Source organism: Ambystoma mexicanum, chromosome 7p (genome assembly GCF_040938575.1).
Source record: "Ambystoma mexicanum isolate Mex_15411 chromosome 7p, UKY_AmexF1_1, whole genome shotgun sequence".
Lineage (NCBI taxonomy): Eukaryota > Metazoa > Chordata > Amphibia > Caudata > Ambystomatidae > Ambystoma > Ambystoma mexicanum.
In genome coordinates this window covers 950,053,273-950,078,463 of record NC_090939.1, presented here as the reverse complement: position 1 = coordinate 950,078,463, position 25,191 = coordinate 950,053,273, and the positions used below count along the sequence as shown (strand labels likewise).

Below are 25,191 nucleotides of genomic sequence, written 5' to 3'. Positions count from 1 at the left end.
TGTTAAATAATAAACTTAAAAAACAACTTTTTTCATTCAACGTGGTGTATCGACTCGTTATATAGTTTTCACCTACTATACTACACATTTATACAATGAATGGGATGATTAGATCTCACAGCATTTTCTAATGCTTAACAAACTTTTAAATTAACCTTAACTGCTCTACACGGCAACAGTCTTTTGTGGTTCAGGCCCAATTTGTGGCCAGTATACCCAATGAGGAGTTGATCATCTTGTCAAAATTTAGCAAGATACAGGCTTTGAGCCCTTTTTGGGTCTAGTCTGTGAAGTCTTTCTTCCTCCTTTCCTGCATGAGGGGGAGAATACAAAGTTGGCAGTGTTATCTTTTTAGACAAATGAAAATCAGAGATTACCTTAAGCAGGAATGCTGGTTTGATTTTAAGGATATCCCTATGGAAAACAGTGTAAGCAGGCTTACAAGAAAGAGCCTATAACTCACTCATCCTGCATGCTGATGTTAGAGCCACTAGAAGGACTGTTTGTAATATAAGGAGCTTTAGAGTACATGAATGTAATGGCTTGAATGAAATGAATGTGAGAAATTTTAATACCAAATTTAAGTCCCAAACAGGCACAAGAAAAGGGACTGGAGGGTACAAGTTAGTGAGACCCTTTAGAAAATGCACAATCAAAGGTATCTTGAAATAAGAGACCTCTTCAGAGGAGTGGTTAAAAATGGAAAGGGCAGCCAGGTAACCGTTTATTGTTCAAATCTGGAGCTCCAGATTGGCTAAATGTAACAGGAAAGAAAGCACTGTAGGTGTGCCACATTGGAATGGGCCCACATTCTTATCTTTGCACCAGTTACTGAACTTATTCCAATGACACTGGTATAAGGATTTGGTTGCTGGCCCTCTGGCCGAAAGCAAGATCTCCATTACGTCATCCAGGAGGTCCCAATCCTTATATCTCAGCCCCTCAGAAACCATGCATGAAGGCTGAGTGTCTTGACCTCTGGATGGAGAACCCGACCTTACTCGTGCGAGAGAAGATCCTCTCTTTGTGGAAGACGTATTGGAGGGTAGATGGACAAGTCCAGAAGGTCTGCATACCACGTCATCCTGGCCCAATCCGGAGGAATCAGGATCATGGATTTCCCAAACTTTCTCAACCTCCTGACCACGTGAGGAATGACAGGCACTGGAGGAAACGCGCAGAGAAGCGGAAATTGCCAGTCCTCTACGAACGAGTCTCCTAGAGCTCCTCTCAGAGGAAATTCCCTTGAGGAATACTGTTCGCACTTCCGATTGCTCTCGGTCACGACAGATCCACTTGAGGGGTTCCCCAAGGGTGAAGATCTCTTGAAGGACTTCCTGAGCTAGTTCCCACTCGCGGGAGACTCGCTGTGTTCTGCTCTCCGGCTAGGTGAACTGCCAACAGAGAGATTCCTTCTTTAATTGCCCAGAACCAGAGCTGCATTGCCTCTCTGCAGTAGTGGTAGTGACCCTAAACCTCCTCTCTTGTTGAGGTAGTACATAGCCACTTTGTTGTCTGTCATTATCAGGACATTCTTTCTCTGTACAGAAGGCAGGAAGGCCTTCAGCGCTAGTCTGAGTACCCTCAGCTCCAAAAGGTTGATGTGTAGTTTGGACTCTGATGGAAACCAACGACCGCTGATTGTTAGTTCGTTGGAGTGGGCTTGCCACCCCATGAGTGAGGCATCGTCACCACCGTTATCTCCGGCCATGGTTTCCAGAAAAGATTCTCCCTTGAGAATATTGTCCTCGCAAGCCCACCAATTCAGGTCTTGAGCAACTCTGCTCAGAACTTGCAGTTGATCCGACAGTCCCTGAAAATTGGGACCATTGAGTTCTGAGAGCCCATTGAAGGGATCTCAATCTCAATCGGGTCTCTGGCACCAGGAAAATGCAGGATGCCATGAGGCCGAGCAACCTCAAAAAAATCGAAGGCCGGAAAATGTTAGGCATTCTGCAATTTTGCTACCATCTGCTGAATGTGTTGAGCTCTCACCTTGGGAGGCGAAGCTTTCCCTGAGGAAGTATCCAAGACCGCTCTGATGAACTAGAGTCTTTGGAATGGTATCATATGGGACTTCTTGTCTGTGTAGGTAGTGGCATGTGATGCTGAGATGTTACTGGGCTTGCTCGGGTAAATGAGCCCTGGTCAACCAGTCATCCAGGTAGGGTTAGACGTGAATCCACCCTCTCCTGAGACTTGCTGGCACTACCGCCATCAGCTTGGTGAAAACCCTCGGGCGGAGGTCAGCCTAAATGACAGAACTCGAAATTGATAGTGAGAACCACCAACCGCGAACATCAGGTACTCCCTGTGCTTGAGACAAATTGGTTCATGAAATTAAGCATCCTGAAGGTCCAATGATACCGACCAGTCTTGGAGTTGGAGAGCCTGAAGGATCTTAGAAAGGGTTACCATATTGAACTTTTCCTTCCTGAGGAATTTGTTCAAATTTCTTAAGCCCATGATGGGTCTCACTTCCCCATCCTTCTTGGGAATGAAAATGTAGGGGGAATACCAACCCTTGTTGCTCTCCGCTTCAGGTACATGTTCTATTTCACCTTTCTATAGCAGGGTTCAAATGTCCTGCACAAGGAACAGATCTGGAATTTTGACAGAGTTGGTTCCCGGTGGATGATCTTGATGCCTTTTTTGAAAAAAAAGGCAGTCACCTTTGGCTACTGTTTCCGGTGCCCAAGCATCTGAAGTAATGCCCTGCCATGCATTCAGATGCTGAGAGGTTCTGCCTCCCACCGGGGTCTTCTGGTTCAAGGTCTCAAAGTGGCTTAGAGGTGGCTGCAGCAGCGGCTGAGGGTACAGTTTCCACTGCTGGGGCTGATGTATCACCTTTTTCTCGCCTACCAGGAGGGAATCTTTTCTGTCCCCTTTGTCCAGCCTGTCCTCTTCCTCTTGCAAATGAGGAATAGAAATGAAAAGGACGACCCCTCCAGGAAGATGAGCCTGAATAGGATTGCTGTTGAGGTATGGAGGCACTAAGTGACTTAGCCGCCGCCTTGGATGTCTGCAGCTTCTCCAGACTCTCATACGCCTTGCTGCCAAACAACCTCAAGCTATCAAAGGGCATATTTAGTAATATGGCTTCCAGATCCGGTGCAAAGCCTGACTTCCCCAACCACGCAAACCTTTGTAGTACTAGAAGCCATGGACCTGCTGATACTGTCAGCAGTGTCCAGTCCTGACTGGAGAAACTGTCCCATTGCCTTCTGTCCATCTTTCACTAAAGCCAGGAAGCCATCTCTTTCCTCGCCTTCCGGAATGTGCTGAGCCGCCATGCTAACACAGTCCCACAGGGTATAAGTAAATCTTGAAAGGGTACAAGTAACCTTAGCCGATTTTAAGGCCATACTTCCCGAAGAGAAGATGTTACGAGACCAGGTATCAACCCTCTTGTCGTCCCTATCCGGGGGAATAGAGGGGTAAGCAGACTGCCCGGTCGATGTGGCTGCCTGAACCACCAAATTTCAGGTGTAGGGTGCTTGGTCAAATAGTCCGGATCAATGCTAGAAGGTCTATATTTTCTGGCAAAGTTCCTATTTACAGTAAGACCAGATTCTAGAGTTTCCCAGATAGTCATGACCTTCCTCTGAAGGGCTGCATGAAAAGGTAATACCCGGTCTTTCTGAGGGCCTCGATTCAGAATATCCGTCCTATCGTCTTGTTCATAGGTAGGAGAATTTCTGCTCCAGCCCATGAATTCAATGACCCTATTCATGATATTCATGTATGCAGAATCTGCATGTTCAGCTGGATCAGGTCTGCCAAATTCGAGCTCTGGCGAAGTGTGTATGCCACTAGCTAACTTTAGGCAATCATAGAGATCAGATATCTTGGATTCATGATCAATAAGTTCTTCAGGAACATTTTTGGTACCATAAACCAAACCAAATGGGGGAGAATCCTCCTCAGAGGCTTGTTCTTCCTCATAAATTGAGGCCATAGATTTGAAGTCTTTTTTTGGTATAGACTTATAGGCCTTCTCTGTATTGGGCAGAAGCTTCGAAATGGCCGAAGTGACCTTCGAAGGCATCGACACTGGCTTCGACAATGGGGTTGATGACGCTAATGGCGTCAACGCTGTCTTCAGCAATGGCGTCGATAATGTAAATGGCGTCAACGTTGTTTTCGACAATGGCGTCAATGAAACCTATGACAAAGGTGCCAATGAAGATTTCGACACTAACGCTAATTTACTTGGCATTGCCTTCGATTTATGCACTGATAAGCTTGTCTCTGTTGACGGTTTGCTCTTTCTTAGAGGTATCGGAGAAGGGCTACGTTCTCTAGATGATCTCACCGGACCTAGAGCGACTCACCGATTTGGTACTCGACTTTGCCTCGGTAGCCTTTGATCTTCCTCAGTCCTCTAACGGATTGACTGGGGCATTATCTATGCGTAATTCCTTCGAGGGTGTTGAGGCCGCATTCTTGAATATACGCAACATTGAACTCCTGAAAGCCTCCCATCTTTTGGGAGAATCATTTTTGGTTGGGCACCTGATAACCTCAGTAGAGGAATCAGATGAAGAAGAAGAGGGAGCCTTCTTTGACTTTTTGCGCCGGGACGAGTCCCTAGACTCCCCGGACTTGTTATCCCTCTACGAAGAGTTCTTCGAAGCCCTGCTCCTTGCCACTGGTTTACCTCAGCGCTCTCTGAGAGCTTTTCCTGTCATGGCGTGACAGGACCCGCAGTCATCGGTCTGATTTTTCAGAACCCAGGCACCACAGACAGACTCGGTGGGGGTCGGGGATAGACATCTTTTTCCCACTGTCATGGCATTTTTTAAACCTAGACTTGGGGGTAGAAGGGTTGGATGATGAAGACATTTCTGATGAAACTGAAGTGCGCCGTTGAACACTCGAAGCAAAGCTTTTGGAAAAACGGAACTGAAGCCAACAGGTGCGGCTCGAGCTATTTGTATTGCTGATGACATCGACACCCTACGGCAACCCTCTAGGGACATCGACATCAAACACAGCGCCCTCTGGTGTGTAATTTTTTTCTCCGAAGCAGCAAAGCCAACGTTACGAATGATATATGATATGATATGACATTTATAACGCGCCAATACACTAGTGTTTCAAGGTGCGAAGATCAAAGATGAGGAATACGTGGGAGGGCAGAATCCATTCGAAAGGGGTTTTCTTTTCATTTTCATACACAAATAAAAGTCTTTACCAACCACCATGCCACCACTGAGTCGTACTTCTGCACCCATACATAACCTTACATTCAAATACATAATAGTATTAGCCTACAAAATGTTATAAATTGTATCAATTGTGCAAAAATGAAAATCAGCCCTGCCAGACAGCGAACATAGGCATGTTTTCTCTTCTGCCGCGCAGCAGTAAAATGCATGAAAATAAACTGCAGAATATGAACATTGTAAGCAAAACAAAAGAGGTGATGCTAGAAGGTTTAGAATTAATCTTAACCTCTGGCATTGCTCTGGGCAACCCTCCATCCCAACGTTCTTCATCTAAGCCAAGCCATTACAAAATGGGAAAGATCTTTTGCAAATCAGCCTCCATCCCACAGCAAAAGGGGCAGTTCAGCCCATACTGCCTGGTCACATCCCTTCTGCATGAGACCACAAGCATCCCCATACATGTGTCGGCCTCATAGGCCATAAGCATGCTGAAAGTAGTAATTCAGAAAAGCCCTAGTCACTTTTCTCATCTAACATTCCTTCTTTATACACATGGAGTTCATAAAAATATGCTAAAACAGAGCTCTCAAATCATGTTCTAAGTAAGTATCATGATTTTTTTATTGCATGCTATTTTGCATTTGTTTACATATTATGAAAGGCAGGACAACAAATACCAGACTGATACGAGAAACAAAAAAATCATGATTTGTTAATTAAATCACTCTAATTGACAAATTCATACAAAAACAGTAAGTACGATAAGTTGCATGAGAATTGCCATCAACAATATGAAGAATAACAATTCTTGAATTTAGTAATTGTGAACTTTGTGATAATGAACATTTGTCTGTCATATTGAAGTATGCATCTCATGGTCATCAATCATTCCTTGTTCAGCTTCTCAGAGTTCAAAATTAAGGCACGTTTCCCTTTGTCTCAGTTTTAATTTGTGCCTGCTTCCTCAAGTGTGTTGCTGAACATGTTCTATTCCACAAAATTTAGATTGATTACAATTCTGATCTCAATGTTGTTAATTCAAAATTGATGCCAGCAGAAATTTAGAATCTGGATTTTCGTTAGACCGAAGGTGTTCCTGTTTTTCAGGGAATTATTTTTACTCCACACATAATATTGGCCACATGTGCAATAAATTACATCGATTGTAAATGTCATACGACAATATGACATGGTTTCATTGTATGTTTTGGAGATCCACCATACTGAAACAATGTAATATTAGTTTTTGCCATTTTACAAATGTTGACATTTCCACAACTGAAATATCCGTTGAGTTTAGACCAAAGCCATGATTCTACAGTACACTCTGGCCTAGGAGACAGGGACATAATTGGAACAAAAATTAGATTGTGTTTTGAAGGTGACTAGCACCGGAGTATACAAAATTCTACTTAAAGCTTCATCAGTGAGTAAAATCTGCCAATGTATTTGAATATCATATTTCTTGACTGGATTGACACTGTATTTATTTACTGAACGATTACTTTTTTGGCTTTGATCAGTTGTGATGTGGGCATATTTTATATCTTTTTCAATGTGTAATTTTGGCAGAGTATCTTGTAGTTTGAAAAAGTCCAGTGGCTGAAATTTCTTTTCAATCTTAGATATGAACTCAAATAGTACATTATTTTTAAGCGCTATTGGATGAGCACTTTTAGCATGCAACACTGAATTGGTAGCTGTAGGTATAAGTCTTGCTTGGAAGACTTATTGTTAATGTAATATTCAAAATCCAAAAAGAATCTATTTGAATAACTGTGTTCCTGAGAGAACTATAGATTAGAATTGTTATTATTAAGCATGATAGGATATGATAGGTTATTTATAATGTGCTTAATACCCAGAGGATTCTAAGCACGGACTCAGTGATAGAACCTGTGGTGCTGCGTGACGTCTTGCTTCCAAGGCGAGCATGTTGCACCGAGCTATCCTCCCGAGACAATAAACTAATATGACTAGATATTCCACTATACAAGTCCATAAAAATAAAATATCACTTATATTGTGATCCCAGAATCGTGTTCATTTTTTCCATAATGGGTTGGTGAAGACAATTGTTTGCAAATATGCCCACAAAAAGATCAGCATAAGGAGGAGCATATTTTGCTCCCATCGCCATGTCCTGTTTCAGTTGCTAAGATGACGCATTGAACAAAAAGATATTCTACAATGGGAATTCTAACATCTGTAAGATCATCTCATTGGAATGTAGAAAACAAATGGATTGAGGCTTTAAATCGGTATTAATTGCTGCCGTTAATCGCTCTGTGGGGCCTATAGTACTATCTTGCTGCTAGTCCATTAGTCCCTTTCCCTCTAAATGTTAAATTGTGCCATTTGGCTGTTTTCAACTGTTTGCTAAAACGGCTTTTGGAAATATATCTATTGTAGGTGTAAAAAGAATACCCTTTGATTTAGCTGTGTGAATTTCTAAATCTGAAGCTATTGATTCAACGGTTACACTAGCAACATTTTCTAACAAGGTTAATAAAGTGTGTCTTTGTTCTGATGAACCGTCAAATGTGAGATTTCTCCAGGTACTACATTAGATGATCCCCCCGGGGAGATTATTCGTGAACATCTTTTGTAATTTAAGTGGGCCAATGGTACAAAGGTAAGTTCCATATTAAGGACATGAATTTCTGAATTGATATTTTTCGGTTACATATATTGATGAGTAACATTTCTTCCAAATGCGCCATGCGCTTGTTACTTTTTTGACCCTTGCTCAGGTCATCATGCTTGGTTTTGTAGTGTCTGCCTCTTCTTCATTTGACTTCTGGTGGTCTTCCTCCAATGTTTTACTTATTGTATTTTCTTTGGTTTTCATTGGATTTCTATATGGTATTGTAAATGTCCCTTTTTTGTTTCTTAAAAATTGGTTGCCTCATTTGACTTACTCTTTAAAAGAAAATATAATAATACTTTCCATACCATTGTTAAGGAAACTGGTCATATTGGGCTCCGATTCACTAGTATAATCTTCAGTACAACTAAATGACTGATCTTGATATGAAATGTTTCCTTACCAGATTGTGTTTGCAATCAAATTGCTTCTGAAAAGTACAGACCATCTCCAATTCCTAATCTAATTGATCCCTTTCAAATTGTCGTATTTATAGGTCTGTTTCATAAATCCTCAGGTTCTTTCTTGGTTTCATAATTCCTGAATGAAAATGGATTTTCAGATAGTTTATTCATTTTTTAACCTTGTCTTCTATTTCAATAATTGCTCTCATGCATTATTTATGCCAGTTTAATTAGGTTGTAAATTAGCACTATAGTAGAATAAGGTACTGCCTGATTCTAAGCCTTAAGATCGGCAATATCTACATTATTTGGTGGCGTAAAAATACAAATTCTTAATCCTTTTGGAATATGATTGTGTTGCAGATATTTTAGTCTGGGAAGTTTTCCACGATGGAAAAGATACAAAATATGCCCCTATCACAACTGATCAAATTCAAAAGTAAAAGTCATCATTAAGTCAATAAATACAGTGTGTTGCGTTACATTGCTCAATCAATCCAGTCATGAAATATTAGATGATACTAAAAAAACATTAGCCGATTCTACTCACTGATTGAGATTTAAGTGGAATGCTATATAATCCAGTGCATGTCACCTATAAAACATGCCCTAACCTTCGGTCCAAATGATGTCCCTGTTTTCTAGGATCAGAGTCTACTGTAAAATCATGGCTTCGGTCTAAACCCAACTGATTTTTCGGTTGTGGAAAAAAATGTTATGTTCATTTTTTGATGTTTACCTCTCTCAGAGTTTCTTATAATGGTTCTTTGAACCTAGTTGAGTCTATGCCCTTGTCAAAAATATAATTTGCTTCTGCCATTCTAGTACCAAACCTTCTCACTTTTCAAGCTAAAAGTTATCTCAAATCATAAAAACAATGCACTTCAAAATCTTTAGTCTGGAGGAGTAATAACACACCCGAAACAGGACATACCACTTAAAAAATAGGGTTGTGGTTAAAGTGCTCTGCTCCAAGTTGTTCTAATTACCACCATTAGAAGCAATTCCCCTGATAAAATAAAATGAGGAATACAAAAGTCATTTGACAGATCACGAGCTGTGTGGACGAATCTCATCTGCCTCCCCCATCTTTTTGAAGCTTTAAATCAACCGAAACATAGCTTTTTGATAAAAACATTTAAAAAAAATGACTTACTGTGCTGATTAATGAGCATCCGGAAGGAGATGCGGTTGGTGTAGAACCGATCCAGAAAGTATTGAATGTTGCTGCTAACAAAAGGATCAAAGCCATATTTCTCCTTATATTCTATCACGCCTTGCGCCATGGTGGGAACCACATCATTGTGTCTATTTCTGCTTTTTATCAGCACACCCAAAAAGCTGCGAGCAATAGAAAAATGTTGAGATGAATCTATCTAACACAATACCAAGAATTTCCCATATTTACAAGCAGCAATACTTTTCAATAGCTATGAGCTAAAAATATATGCTTGGAATAGCTTTATATGCAAGTCCTTTACCTTTGAAACCAGCCTATTTCTTTTAATCCATGAATCAAAATTAATGCAGTTAGACTAAGCTTACTACCTACAAAGAAGTGAATATGACATCTAGATGTAAGAAAGTGTGAAGCAAATGTAACACTTTGGTACAGGGGCGGCGAAAAATGAAAAAATACATTTGTATTTAACTCCTAGAAATTATATACTTATCCAAACCTGGAACATGGAGAGTTTTTAACAGGCACGTTATTCTTGGGAGCAATCAATCCATAACTGAGCTTTGCTGTATAATTGTTGCCACTGCTAATTGTAAGGGTGCACGTCCGACTTGGACGTAGGGGTGGCTTGAGTTTGGGAAACAACTTTTATTAAAGTAAAAGGGTTGGAAAAATACCTCTGTACCTAAAACTAAGAAGGTTTCCCTGCCTCTAAAGAGACTAATGAAAATGTCAGCAAGTCCGAAACTAAAAATAGTCAGTCCCTGTCGTGTCCAAAGAAAAGCTACTTATGCCCATAACATGAATATACTGCTATAACTGTGGAAGGAATGTCTTCTCTAGTAGGTGAAGGTTTTCAAGAATATAAGAGTCACTCACCTTGAAACAGAATATATTGGTTCTGACTATCAGCAGGGGTGTGGGGGTTTGGTATTTGAGAGGTATGATGAATCAGCAATGATTCCCTCAGAAATTCTAGCCTGGGACCCTTCTCTTGTGGCCAGGGAAAGGAAGATGTTTTCTGATCGTGAACCTGGGGGTGGTGTTCTGCCGGAGAATCACATGGGGGGTATGGGGCAGGTCAGAGGAATGTGAGACATCATTGTTCAACATTCCCTGAAGCCCCACTCTTCTGATGGTTTATTGCAAAACAACAGAAATTAAAAAACCTAACTTTGTCATTCAAGTCCCATAATCTGCTAAGTACTGGGCCGGGGAAGATCACTGAAAAGGTGAAGTAATATAGGAGTGGTCAAATCATTAATGTAAATCTGCCACACCTGAGGGAGACTCTGGGGCTTAAAAAAAAGATACCTCAGGTGCAGGACATTGAGGAAAGAAAAGAAGAAAGGAGTGGCAGGAAGCAGAAGCAGCGTGGTTGCCAGCCCAAGCAGAAGCTGGAGGAGAGAGAAGACGCCAGGACCATTGCATGGCAGAGAGCAACTGCTGGTCCTGAGAGGGTCTGTGCCTCTCGAATCCTGAAGTGCAGATATCACGCAGCAGGAAGTGTTCAAGAGGGAAGCTTGCCCTCTGGCGACCTACTCTGCAGGGGCTGCGCACCAGGATGCTAAGGCATGGGAAGCTTTCCCATACCGGAGGCCATCCCAGGTGGCTGGAGTGCACGAGAGGGCCTCAGGAGCAAAGAGGGCTCCTTTAGCAGGTGGCACAGGCGGCTGCAAATTGAGAGAAGAGGTTTGCAGAATCGTGAGAAGCCACAAGAAGAGAAATCCTACAAGCGGCAAGAGGAAAGCACATTTTAACCGGTGAGTTCACAGCCTGTGTGTGACCCCGGAGCACTCCTTCCCCACTGTGTAGTCAAGACAGGCAGTCGGTGAGTGACAGATACTCATGTGTGAATGAAAGTGACTTGTAAAGCACTTTTGAATCTCCCGCTGCTGAAACGAAGCAACAGCAGCACTCACAAGCGAGCAAGAGAGATTTTCAAAGTAATTTTGAATGCAGAAGAAACAAACAGCAGCAAAACTATACGATAAGTAATCCAAACGACTGCAATGGTGGGAGTGTGAGTCTATGGGAACACCAGCAATATAAAGGGGCCTCATTGTTAAAAGTGAACACCTACAAGAATTGCCCAAGTCAAGAGAGAGAGCAAACCAAGGCAGTTACAATCTAGCGGAAATTATCAACAGTGGCGGGGTTGGGAAAACTTGTTGCTCACACTTTACACAACCTGTGGTGAAAGTTAGAATGCACTCACATTATCCAAGTCTAGGGAAGAGAGGTAAAAGTCCCAATTAGTCATTGGTTACTTATGTAGCGGGTGTGAAGGCATCATGAAGTAAAACACAGACTCAACTTTCTAAGTAAAAAGCTTTATTTTACTTAAATGTCAGGTTGGATTAAGAGCTAACTTGACCTATGCTAAACTGGAATTTCCCTACCTAAAGAAAACTAAGGATAGTCTGTGTCAGTAAGTACAAATGAAAAGTCTGTGTGTCCAAAACCTATACTTGCCCTCACAACTAAATATATACAATGTGTAGTGATGTCAGCAGCAAAAGAAATAGTGCTCAAAAATAAATTTAAGAGCTTCTTCCACCTCTTGGCTTATACTCAGCTTCCCCTTCCCCAAGTTCAGAACAGTTCCAAAAAGGCTTTGGGGTTCCCTTCCACAAGAGTTCAACACAGTTTACAAAGTCTTGGGGTTTCCTTCCCCTAGAATTCAGCTCTCCCAGCTTCCAAAACCAAAATCAGTTCAAATCTTCTAGCTTTCAAAACAATACCAGTTCAAATCCTTGATTCTACAGACTTTTCAACAGTTCGCATACTCAATAGTTTGCATAGATTGCTCTGTTGCTGTATTTACCATTCTCTTAAGCAACTGTTGCAACATACAGGTTTCTTTATATTTGCCTTCCTTAGCTCTTTCCAAGTAGCGGTCACTCAGTCTAGGCGGAGATGTCGGACCATACGGTTCATCCATTACAGCTCATGCAACTGATTACCATATACACTTTGTTATGCTTCTGTAATCTTCAGGATTTTGCCAATATAGGTTTTCTCCCTGTAGTTCCTTGGGCTCCTGTATCTTTGGCCAACACTTACTTAACATTCTTCTTGGCAGTCTTTTGGCTTTGCCACAACTTTTATTTGGCGCCACTCTGTGGTGTTTATCTCTTTTCACCACCTTGCTTTAATTTCATTTATAAGTGCTCATACGTACTCATCACTTGCTTTTGTTTTGTGCTGCTTTCAAATATGCTCATCATATCTTTTAGTTTGTTCGGTTTTCAATAATGCATGTTGCAACTTTCAAAAGTAGTTGTAATGCCTTACTGCTTGTTTGCGATTCAAGACCACTTGATTTGGCCTTCTGTAGAATTTGTAATAGTTTTCATTTCGTTCGGCATTCAGGCATGCTTTTTTCCAACCCCCAGAGTGCCCCGGTAGGAGTGTTCCCTTCTTTGCACTTACCGGTATGCGGCTACTCCTTCAGGCATCTCGCTTCTACTTCCCAGCTTTTATTTGCTCTGCCTTTTCCTCACGGGAGCCACAGTGAGCAGCGCTCACTGTCCTCTGCAGCACATAGCTCTGCTCTTCCTGGGCGGAAGCTACTAAGAGCACCTCCCGCTCTATCAGAATCATGCCGCGCTCGGAAGGCTTGGGTGCTACACAACTCCTGCTGTGGACACCGGGCAGAGAGCACAGCAGCATCTCATGGCCAGCCTAGGCCCCAGTGTCTCGCTCGCACTCCTGCTCAGCATGACTTTCTTCAAGCCGGTTCCTCTCCAGCCCGCTCTGCTTCCATAAACCGTCTCTCTCTCTCACTTCCTCTCCCTCCCCCACTCCCTCACCCTTTTTCTCCTTCTCTCCCTCCCTACCTCCCTCTACCGGGCGCTCATCATTCTTATACACCTGGGACTTGTTAACTGACTGCAGGTGCAAGTCCTTCACTTCAATTGTCTGAACACGATAAAATGTATTAGCTGGACATGCCTGGTTATTACAATTGAACTCCTCCAAAGCCCTCTTCCTCCTCTCAGTACCAAAGTGGTGTGAATGAATGGAAGTGTGCCTCACCCCCAGTTGTTTCTTCCTCGTCCCAGTCTTAAGGTGGAATGGCTGTTGGACATTCTTGGTGTAGAAAAGTGAAAAAAACGGATAGTAGCCTACAAAGGCAGGGGAAAAATATGGTTCACTTCACTTTGACAAGGGAAAGGGGGATACCAAGTCTCACCCCAAAGACGTCCTCTACCCACTCCCCAAGTTCCCTCCACCCAGGTGATCCTGCCTCGCATATCCACCCCCAGGGTCGGGATCCAAAAACGATGGCCTTTCCCTGGCCACCTGAGAGGAGTGCCAAGGGGGAGAAAAAGTGAGGACGCTCTCAGGCTCCTCACATGCGGAAGCAAGAGTGGCACAAAGGCTGCCCTTCTGGGAAAAGAGATCCAGAAGGAGAGGGGCATTATTTTCAGAAGAATGTCAAAGAGAGCTAAAAGAAATCTTGTTTACCCTGAAAAGTTGTTGGGAGTTTTGAAGCTGCAATTTGTTGAACAATATGAAGTTGTGGTGAAACATTTATCAAGTGATATTAACCCCAAAAGGAATTGTGGTTGTGAAATGCTCTTCAGGCAAGGGAGTATACTTGGACTGCAAACCATTGGAGGAGTGGGTCTGGCATGGGAGTAAACCAGGTGGAAGTTGAAGTACTGAAAAGGGGCACTGACAAATGCAATCTATGTCGAACGTGAGGCTAAATATATCTGTTGTAAATCATTCTGACCAAGATGCAATTGATGTTAGTTGTGATACTAAAGGTATACTAAATTGAGTTGGAACTTCCTGTTAACCAGCAGAAGCTGTTAAAGGTATACCAAATTGAGATACAACTTTATGTTGACAAGTTAAAGTTGCTAAAGGCATTTGTGGCAAATCACCCTGACCAAGACAATTATTGTTGCTAATGATGAACTGACGAATTGTTCAAGGAAGGGAAGGAACCTTCTATTTACGGAGTTGGAACTTTCTATTGACGAGTTGAAGTGAAAACAAATTGTTGCTCAACATTGTTGCAAATCAGTATTTCCTTGTTTTCTTTTCTTGAACTGTGACACAGAATCATATTTGAACCTTGGGGAAGAGGAATTCGCCCAGTTTACAAAGAGAGAGTGTGGTTATATTACAAATTCAATCAGTATTGTTTATTTAGAATTGCTATGCATTTACCTGTTTTATTTTGAATGCATAAGTGTGAGGGACAGATATCCTTTGTTACAGTGTTTCCTTTAGTTTACTTTAGGCAGGGAAATCCTCCTCAGGCTAGGGATAGTGAGGCGTTCATCCAACCTTATTTTATAATAAAATGGCATTTGTTGAGAAATCTTCACAAAAGTTGCCCGCCTCACATTTTTGACAACTCACAGAGGGGACTGCGTGTATTGAGGTGGAACAATACTGCATTCTCGGAAAACAATTGTCCCCAATTCCATAGGAGATTTCCTGCCTCATGGGATCCTGCCTCGATGCACCATCCCCAGGGGAATTATTGTACTGTGGATGTGTCACCCTGCCTCATGGGAAAGGTCTCTCCCTAGGAAGAAGGGACGATATTCTCATATTTGGGACATAATACTCATTCATAGTTTCCTGAATATTCAATAAACAGCATCAATGTCCTTTTTTTATTTTTACAGTTGCTACTAACTCAGAGGAATCTGTTTTAGCACTGCAGCAAGCCATTGTAGGCATACACAGCTACAATGGCTGTTTCTCACTGTAAAGAACACAAAGTACCAGAAAACAAAATGGGGTTTGGCCACAGGGCTTAAAACTCAAATAGCAGTTTCTTTGCTCCTGTCCAGTGAGCAAATGGCTATAAACCGGCACTACAGAAAATAGCAGGAGGTGGAACAACAAGGGAATGATTAAGGAGAAGGAGAAAGAAAATCCTAAGGTGGTGGGGAAAGAATACAGTAAAGTGGAGGAGGTGGAGCTGTAAGGTGGTTACAAGACAAAAAGCACTGGAGGAAGTGGAAAGTGATTTTTGGAGAGAATGAGAAAGGTAGCCCCAGAGAGAATAAAGTCTATACGCAGAAAAAGAAGGCTGGCTCCAAGCCTGAGACAGCAAAAAAGAGGAGGGTAGGAGGAATATTTATGTGGCAGCGCATCAAGAAGGAGGTAGAGGAGACAAGAAAGGAGAGCAGAGGTAAAGAGCTAGTGACTCCCTTAGGAACAAGATTGCCCAACTAGTTGTGGTGGAAGACTGGGCGATAGTAACAGAGACCGGTCTACGAGTCAAGAAAAAGAACAGGACCTTTTGCTGCACAGGCCAAACGTACAAAGACAATGTAGTCTGAAGACTAAGAAGTGTTTTCAGAGAAATAGCTATCCAGGCTAAGAAGAAGCTAACAGCAACCAGTGAAGCCAAGTAAGTTCAGGGCCACTTAAGCCTCCAGACTGAGTGACTGGACTATTCCAGAGGAAGCATCCCACACAGAGGCGTTTTCAATAAGATAACTTTTAATTACATTCAGAGACATTTTGCCATACTGGAAACTCTGGAGTAGCCAGCCTATGCTTTGTTGCATTTTTCTTTATTTTGCACACATCTTGGACCAAACCCACAAAACAAATTTCATATGCTAACTGAGTACTTTGTTTCTGTCACTCATTGATTTCTCTTGGCTTTGTGATGGTGTTGGGTAATAAAATCGCAGCAAAAATGTCGCTGGTAAAAGAAATCGCGGCACAAATGCTGTGGTTTGACACCAGTAAAAGTATACCCCATTATACCATTTAAGGAGAGCGGAAGTTGCGGGGGTGTCCACCACTCCCCTTAAGTGGTGTAATGGTTGCGGAATTAATAATTACCCTAATCAAATGCTAATTTGGTGAGGTGATTTTAAATGCCACTTTGAGACCAATCTTTTTATCTTCAAGATAACCATTTCCAAACTCCTAATCAGACATTCCTTCTGTGACAAAGGAGCTCATAGAAAAAAAACATGGCGTGGTTTGTATGAAGCATTTGCATGAAATTATCTAGTTGTAGTAATTGGGAAAACCGTTGGGAATCAACCCAAACGCCCAACTCCTTCTTACTTTCCAGATTAAAGACATTTGACTATTCTATATTTTTTTCTTAACATTGACAAATCTTGGATAAACCACTTATATTGCATATAGTGATAATAATATGCAGTGTTTGGTCCTGAAGAGTAATACCACCTTTCTAGCCAAGGGTAGATGGTTGGGTGAAGAGTATAAGATATATACACAGGGTTCGTAATTGAGGGGAGCTGGGAGCTATGTAACCCCTGCTTATAGCTAAGAAGAGCCTTGTTAGCGAGAGAACGTCTTGGTCCACAGACCAACTGATGATGTGGTTGGAACAATCTATAAATAAATATTAGAATATATCTATAAAACATTTAAAGCATAAGGGGGTCAGAAATAATGGACAAATTATATATCTGCACCTTATGTGGAAGTTAGATTTGCGGCTTTTAGCTTCTGCTCATCCAATCCTAATTTCGAAACTGTGTACAGCTTGTAATCAGAAGAATAATGTGGTAACTACATACTCTCCTATATTCAAACATTAGATTAGAGTGCAATAAATGAAAGAAAAAACACTCCACCCCATAAAAATGTATGTTGTCAGCAATTGTTAGATTATCAACTATGTATTTATCAATTGAGCTTTGGGATTTTTTGTTTTGTTTTAATAAATGTATTTATTGACATTTTCATTATAATACAATCAACAACATTATGCAACCAAACAAATGAACAGTAGAACATCAAGAACAAAACATTATCAACTGTAAACTATGATGTGTAGGAGAAAGAGGAAAAAAATAAAAAGAAAGAAAAAAGGGGTAGGGGGAGGGAGGGAAACCTTAAGTGTAAAACTCATTGTAAACACCCCAAATGTCCGAGTATTCATCTGCCTTTTCCATGACCTAGTAAGTTACTCTCGCTCTACATGAAAGAACAGACAAATCATCGAGGCAGTATTCCACAGAGGGCCACTCTTCCAGCATTTCATTATCTGTTTCTTGGCCACCATTAGAACTCTGTAGGCCCAGGAGAGTAAGCCAACTGACAGACAAAAACCTCCTCGGAAACCACTACACGGAGCAAAGGATTACGGGGAAGCAAAAGACCCAACACGAGGTCCATACGCTGGAAGATATCCTCCCAAAAAGACTTGATTTTAGAGCTGGACCAAAACATACATAGAAAAGTCACCACATCCGATTTACAATTCCAACAGGTATCATCCTAAAAAAGTTTACACTCTTCCATTCAACATGGGGACCAATAAATACAGTACAAAATCCATTGTTGAGTATAACTCAGATCCAGGTCAAGCTTCAAACTATAGGGAAGAGAACATATACAGATCCATATATTATCGGAAATCTCTAGCTGTTGCGCACATCGGAAAATGGCTGCCTGATTTCGGTGCTCCGGCCCGTATTAATCCTTTTCAGAAACAACCCTGCTTGATGGTCCCCGTCCAGAACGCAAATCACGACAGCAGTAGCCCAGACCCCGCTCCACAACCCCAGCTAATTTGGGGAAGATCCGAGACACCAATGCTGCGCTACACCTAGAGAAAGCAGCTGCGGGGAGGCGCTTGGGCGCACACCGGCTCGGGGAAACAGAGTGCCTATCAGGTCATACTGCTGCAGGGACCGTGATAGCAACGAGGAGCCCGTGACCTCGCGTTGAGTGTTCGCGCACCCTGGGAGGCCCGTCAAGCGACTATCCGCCCCAGCCCTGGTGTGCCCTCTGCCTGGGAGCACCCTTACATCACAACTGGACGAACGGCGGCCCGCCTGCCCCGGCACCGGCGGTGGCGGAGCAAGCCGAATTACTGGTGGCCTCACACGGGGTCGGAAGAACAAGCAGGTAAGACTCCGAGCACCCCCACGGACATAAGGCGACCCCCCGCCATCCAGCGTTAACCTACGAAGACCACATGCCACGGCGAGGCGAGGGCTGTAACTAGAATATTCACCCCTTGGGCTCCCCTGGGCTGGTGGCTCTACTGCCTCACACGCAGCGTGTAACGGCCCGGCAAGGACAAGATCCATATGGGGCTAACAGCAGCGGCAACCACACATCTATACGTACGGCAGAAAACTTGCATCTGGGCGGTGCTGCGGCCCCTCGCACAGATATCATTGCTGTAAACTGCCAACCCCTGCAGTGATTGTCAGTGTCATTGTGAGGCCTGGTGCCACTACATCCTAAACTCGGGTCCCTCAAATGACCACTTTGTGAACACAGACTTCCATTGCCTGGATCATCGGAGTGGATGCACACATTGGGGTTCCCCCAAAGCTGGTCGGGCCGTCATAACAAGCCCAGGTCTGCTGCCACTTGAAGCAGAGTCGATCCACGCAGGACCCCCTGGAACCTGGTGTCGGGGAATTAAGAACGTGGGGTGAATAGGCCCAGTGATACGCCGTGCTCCCTTGATGCAACAATATGCGCAGATCCTCTGACTGAAAGTGATCAGGAATTGATATGTGGGAGGTCAAAGTCCACCCAAGTAACTGGGCAATATCACCGCCAAAGTTGCACAAAATCCTATTTGACCGCATGGACTGATCAGGATTAGCAAAAACCCATTATAAGTCCACAAGGCGAGATCCAACATACTAAAACTCGGAACCTGATAAGGTCCTATGCTGTTCTGAAGTGTCGCTAGTGAGACACAGAGATATGGGTTTCCTGGTGCTGAATTGCACACAGCGGCCCCATATGTACCTACCACGAATACTGAACGCGCTGGATCTTTCCCAGTGGCCAACACACTACACAAAGACTTAATGATCGGAGGCACTCTCAATTACATTGGCAAAACTCGCTGAACTGTACACCACCCTTCACTGTGAGCAAATCAGTGGAGACTTAACAACCTGCCCACTCTCATACTAAAAGAAGAACAAAAAAACAAGAGAAGTACCTAGACAATAACCTTTCAAAAGGGAAAAGAAAGCAGGCGGAGAGCAGCACTCTCGCAGTCAATCGTCTCCAGGCAACAAGATGTCGAAAGGAGCTGGTGCAAGGGCCCCATGGACTCCTATACTAACAGCCAAACACCAGGACCATCCTTGAACCCGCCGGCTGCACCCCACCCATAATCCGAAGCTGACGGAAACGAGAAGGAAGACCGTCTGACTACGATAGTACAAAATGGCTTCCTAGCCGTCAACATCAAACTTGACGATATTGTGGCCACTATCAGATCCCTAAAAGCAAGGGTGGAGAAGGAAAGCTCACAAATAACAGAGGCGGAGGGCCGAATTAGCTCCAACAAAGACACCATTGCCGAACACGGTAGAGATATCGAAGAGCTGAAAAATAACTACTTTAAGATGCGAAACAAGTGCGAAGATCTTGAATCGAGATCCAGAAGAAACAACATAAGGATTGTTGGAGTTTCTGAAAAGTTTGGTAAGGGCCCGATGGAGCCCCAAGTGGAATGTACCGCTCACCTGACTCCCACGGAGGCGCTGGCCTGGTTCGCGCTGCTGTGACCTCTTCTAAGGTGATGCGCAGGGTTCGGAAGACGGACTGGACCGGACCCCCAAATCTGGCTTGTCTGGCTCGCAGAAGTATCCTTCTGTAGGCAAAAATAGGGGATTAACTGTCTGCGGGGTAATGCAATCGGCCTTCCACTTTCCCCTCTCACCCTCCTCGAAACCCTTCTGTGATTCCTCGTAGCGTCTCACCTTAGGGTCTGGAAGGACGAGCTCTCCATCCTGCTTCTGATGCAGGGGCGCGTTGGTATCCAGTTACTTCACTGGATTTTCGGATTGGTGAGAACCAAACTTGCTTGGCTCCAGGTAAGTTTTTTTGATAAGAGGTTCCCCTTGTGTCCATGCATTAATGTACTAATGCTACTGTCTTTTTCCCAATAGGGGCCGGGGTACGGAATGCCGGGTAACAGGCACCGACCCGAGATGAGAGGTGAAATCCTTGTAGAAATCAGGTAAGTCTTTAATGAGCGTTTTTTGGTAATGTCTTTTCATTCGCTCATTAACGCTGATGTCTCTTTTTCCCCTTAGGGGCCGGGGTCTGGAAATGCCAGGATGCGGCGCGGACCCGAAATGAAGAGGGAATGAATCAACAGGTAAGTCTTAACATGGAGATTTAGCTTTCCTTATTCCCTTCTCTCTCTCACCTTTTGTTCTGGTCTTTTTCTCCCTAGGCGCTGGGGCGTGACTGCGAATCCGGATGATCGCTGCTGAACATGGAGGCGCCCTGTAAAGGTGAGTGGAATGCGGCGCTGCAGCGATCGAAGCGATGAGCTTTTAAATAAAAGTCTTCCTTTTCAGGATTGTCGGCGAGATGTCTCTGGGATGCGGATTTAGCAGGTAAGGACGTTTCCTTCTTCTGTTCTCTTCTTCTCTTCCTTTGCAGGTGATCCAGGATGCTGGCAGGCATGGCAGAAGTCAGGATGCAGGAGCAGACACGGTGAGCGTCCAGCTGCTAGATGCAGAACAACGCGAAGCACGTGTGGCTGTTCGGGTGGGGTTTAAATAGCCTTGGAAGACGTTCCAGGTATGTATCCTTCCTCCAAACAGGTATGTATCCTTCCCCGACCACGCCCGGATGGTAAATTAGTCCCACAGGTAAAGTAGTTCCTTTCAGGCCTCAAGGAGGCCGGGATCCTGCAGCATGGTCTGCATCAGGTAATTGCACCCAAGCACTTCCATAATGAGCCTGGCGCCTATAGCGCCAGGATTGATGTCTTTTATGAGCCTGGCGCCATAGGGCCCCTATATGGGGTTGCTGGGTCCTTCCCTGGGGACTGGATGTCCGCTTTCGGGGACGCAGGGCTTGAACCGGCTCCCCGGAAGCGGGCATCATGACATGGAAGCGCTCCTTAAATCGCTTTTTGGTCCTGAAGCCTTCTCAGCCCACTTTCTTGTTGAAAGAGCACACCGCACACTCGCCCCTCTGCGCAAACCGGGGGCCCCCAGGGACAATAATCGACCGCCTACTCAATTACAGAGACAGAGACACGATCCTGAAAATGTCAAGGGAGCACAGCACTTTGCACTATGAAGAGAACTGCATCCACATATATCCGACTTTTCGGCAGGAGTCCAAGTGAGCCGAAGATCGTATGATCCAATTAAAAAGATGCTGAGAGAGCGCCAAGTTCAATATGCAATAATATTCCCGGCAAAGATGAGAATCCAGCACAGTGGCAGAGCCCACTTCTTTAAGACCCCAGCAGCCCAAGGGCATATGTGGAGGCCAACATACCCCTCCCTCCCATGGGAAGGAGACCAAACAAGAACGGTAGACCACTCCCCGGAGAAGAAAGACTGGATCCAGCGGACTGAGCGGACACACATCAATATCCTTTTTTTATCTACAGTAATACTTCTTGTTCCCCCGGGATCCCACGTAACTTAATGATACTTGGGTCGTGAGCCCGGGGCAGGCGGCCATGTGACAGCAACATGGTTACCACAGAGATTTCCAAAAAGTTACAAGGGTTCAAGTTTTTGGATTGGGGACACATCATCGAGTTGGGTATGATGGTGCTGGAGGGGGAGGGATGGGATTGCACAGTTTGTTAATGTTCAGTAAAAGTTTAAAAGCAGAGAGCCCTGTTGCATCGGATGAAAAGGAACTGACAGTCCCATTTTATTTCCTGAGACACATTTTTGGTTATAAAAAATGATGACGCAGGCTAATAGGAGTATCACCATCAAACTCCTTTCATGGAACGTTCGAGGCCTCAACAACCCGATTAAGGCCTGTAAAACGGCAGCATATAGCAGACCCAATTCCCAGATCATACTACTTCAAGAAACACATGCACTGGGCCAGGTCAGTGCCGGCTTTCTTCCAAGATGGGGCCCGCTCAGATATTAGACCCAATACTCGTCCCTGGCCAGGGGAGTCCTTACATTAATTTATCCGAAACTGGGCTTCTGACTTCAGGACACCAAGGTTGATCCCCAAGGCAGGTACGTGCTGGTCTGGGAGGAAGTGGCAGAGAGACAGGTCGTAGTTGTTAACACATATGACCCTAACATCGATGACCCTGAGTTTTACAGCAATATACACAATATTCTGACTGCATCGAATAACTCAGCGATTATATGGGGAGGGATTTTAATACGATACTTGACACGGATCTCGATAGGTCCACAACTACCTCCCGATCCCTGACCAAGGCGGCCTCAACCATACGAGAAATTATGAAGCAGATGTCTATGGTGGACATATGGTGAACATTACATCCCCACGAGAAACGTTTCACTTACTACTCCTCAGTACACAACTCTGAGTCACAAATAGATTACTGGCTACTCAGCTGCTCCCTCACAGACAAAGTGGCTAATTGTGAAATGTATCCACGCACACTCTCTGATCATTCCCCAATAACCATCACCTTAGCCTTCCAAGATAGGAAACCATATGCCAGAAGGTGGAGGATGCCCCCAGCTATGTTGAGAGACCCACAGGTGTATGAGACACTGCACATTGAAATAGAAGATTTTTTTTTTAAATTAAACATGTAGTCAGTCAGTAGCTACGCCACGCTATGGGAAGCGTTTAAAGTATGGGTTTGGGGCAACAATTTGGCAAAATCCACAGGTCTACTCAAATCAGTTAGACGAGAATTGGATGAAATGGAGGCAAAGCTAGAACTACTCTAGTTGAATACACTACTACACACAGTTCAGAATCTCTGGCAGACATCCATGCTACACTTGGCGAATTTAACAAACTTGCTGAACGTGAGGTCCAGTACATGGCCGCACCTGCCCGGGCTCGTAGATACGGGGAAAGCAACAGGGCTGGGAAGTTCTTAGCCCAAATGTTTAAAGCTGAGAGCCGGCATGACCCAATCACCGGTATACAGACGCCCGGTGGCAATATAGTCCACCGAGAACAGGACATTAATGACGCATTTGCCGAGTTTTTTCGAACACTATATTCTAATCGGGATACTAAATCCAAGGAAGAGATAAGAAACTACCTACACGAACTAGACCTCCCAACACTCACTTCAGAGACACAGATGCTACTAGACGCCCCTAGTATTCTAGAGGAAATTGTAGAAGCCACCAAAACACTATACTCAGGCAAGGCCCCGGGAACAGATGGCCTGGGTGCTGAATTTTAAAAAGAATTCCAAGATACATTGGCCCCAGTCCTGCTGAAAGTTTGGGAGGAGGCACTGGAGCGGGGAATACTACCGGACACTATGCGTGAGGCAGTAATAACAGTCCATCTTAAGCCCTTCCGCCCCACACAAGATATGAGCTCATATAGGCCCCTATCACTTATTAACACTGATGCCAAAATATTCGCTAAGGTGCTCGCAACCAGACTACTGCCCTCCATGCCCGTATTGGTACATCCCGACCAGGCTGGCTTTATACCAACTAGGTCCAGGGCCCTGAATCTGAGGTGCCTCTTCGGAGAGATGGCACAGATAAACCCAAAGGCAAACGTGGTCATTGCGGCGTTGGATGCAGAGAAAGCCTTTGATTCAGTCTCGTGGACCGATCTGTTCTCGCTTCTCGATAGATTCGGCTTTGGCGGATATTTCATAATGCGCGTTCAGCTACTGTACAAGGATCCAAGCGCGAAGGTTCTGACGAATAACACCATGTCGGCTTCCTTTCTATTACACAGAAGTACCAGACAGGGTTGTCCCTTCTCCCCAATCCTATTTGCACTCACAATCGAACCCATGGCCGAGTACGTTAGACAGAACCATGCACATAGAGGCCTTAGAATGACCGGAACCCCACAGATAATCTCCCTGTACGCGGATGACACGCTACTGTACGTCCGAACCCAGGAAGAAAACCTGGGCCCCATTATGGCAGACATCGGAAAGTTCTCTGAGTATTCTGGATATGAAATGAATGTCGCTAAATCCGAGTTGTTCCCATTAAATTGCAGCATAGGGGCCATCTCTAATATACAACAATTCAAATGGTCCCCCAACCATGTACGATATCTAGGAATCATGCTCTCTAGGGATAAAAACACACTGTACGCTAAAAACTATGGGGAACTACTGCAATAATAACTACTGCCTAAATGACGAAAAAACTGAGATACTAATGCTAGGCTCGGAAACTAACATAAAAAAACTTAGCCCTAACTATACCACCTTCAATATCGACAACAATCTCATCAAGGTGATGCCAGTGGTCAAAACACTAGGCTTCTATTTTGATGCCACTCTCTCACTGAAGAAACAAGTCAACTCACTCTCATCCTCCACAGCTTACACCTGTAAGCTTATCCGAGCTTGCAGACCATTCCTCTCTACCTCGAGTTGCATCACCCTTGCCAATGCCCTTGTAATGTCGAGATTAGACTATTGTAACGCTCTCTACTCAGGTGCCAACAAAAATATCATCAACAAAATACAAATAATGCAAAATAATGCTCTAAGAGCAGCACTGAATATCCCTAGGAGAGAACACATCTCCGATGCTAGAAGAGAGGTTCATTGGCTAAAAATATCCGACAGGATACTTCTAAAAACAGCCTCCCTCACTTCCAAATGCTTAAACAACTTGGCCCCACCCTACCTTGCTGAAAGGATAAATAGAAGATCGTCCACACGCCCAACGAGAACAGCCAATGCCCACACGCTGGAAACGCCTAGATTTAAACGTGCCACAGCGGGAGGATCTAGCGTCCCAGTTATCGCAGCACAAACTTGGAACGCACTACCGCATGCCCTCAGAAAGGAACAACCATATCCTAAATTTAGACTCAATATAATTAAATGGCTACGAACAAATGACTGTTAGC

General features: G+C 44.0%; 1 protein-coding gene across 4 annotated transcripts in view; it reads right to left on the bottom strand.

Annotated features, from left to right (window-relative positions):
• The window catches only part of PDK3 (pyruvate dehydrogenase kinase 3), a 1,369,253-nt gene that overhangs the window by 947,699 nt on the left and 396,363 nt on the right, over window positions 1-25,191 (bottom strand). For all 4 annotated transcript variants that reach the window (XM_069637291.1, XM_069637294.1, XM_069637292.1 and 1 more), the window contains exon 4: window positions 9,379-9,563. In XM_069637291.1, the coding sequence (XP_069493392.1) occupies window positions 9,379-9,563 (185 nt within the window). The remainder of the gene's footprint in view (window positions 1-9,378; window positions 9,564-25,191) is intronic.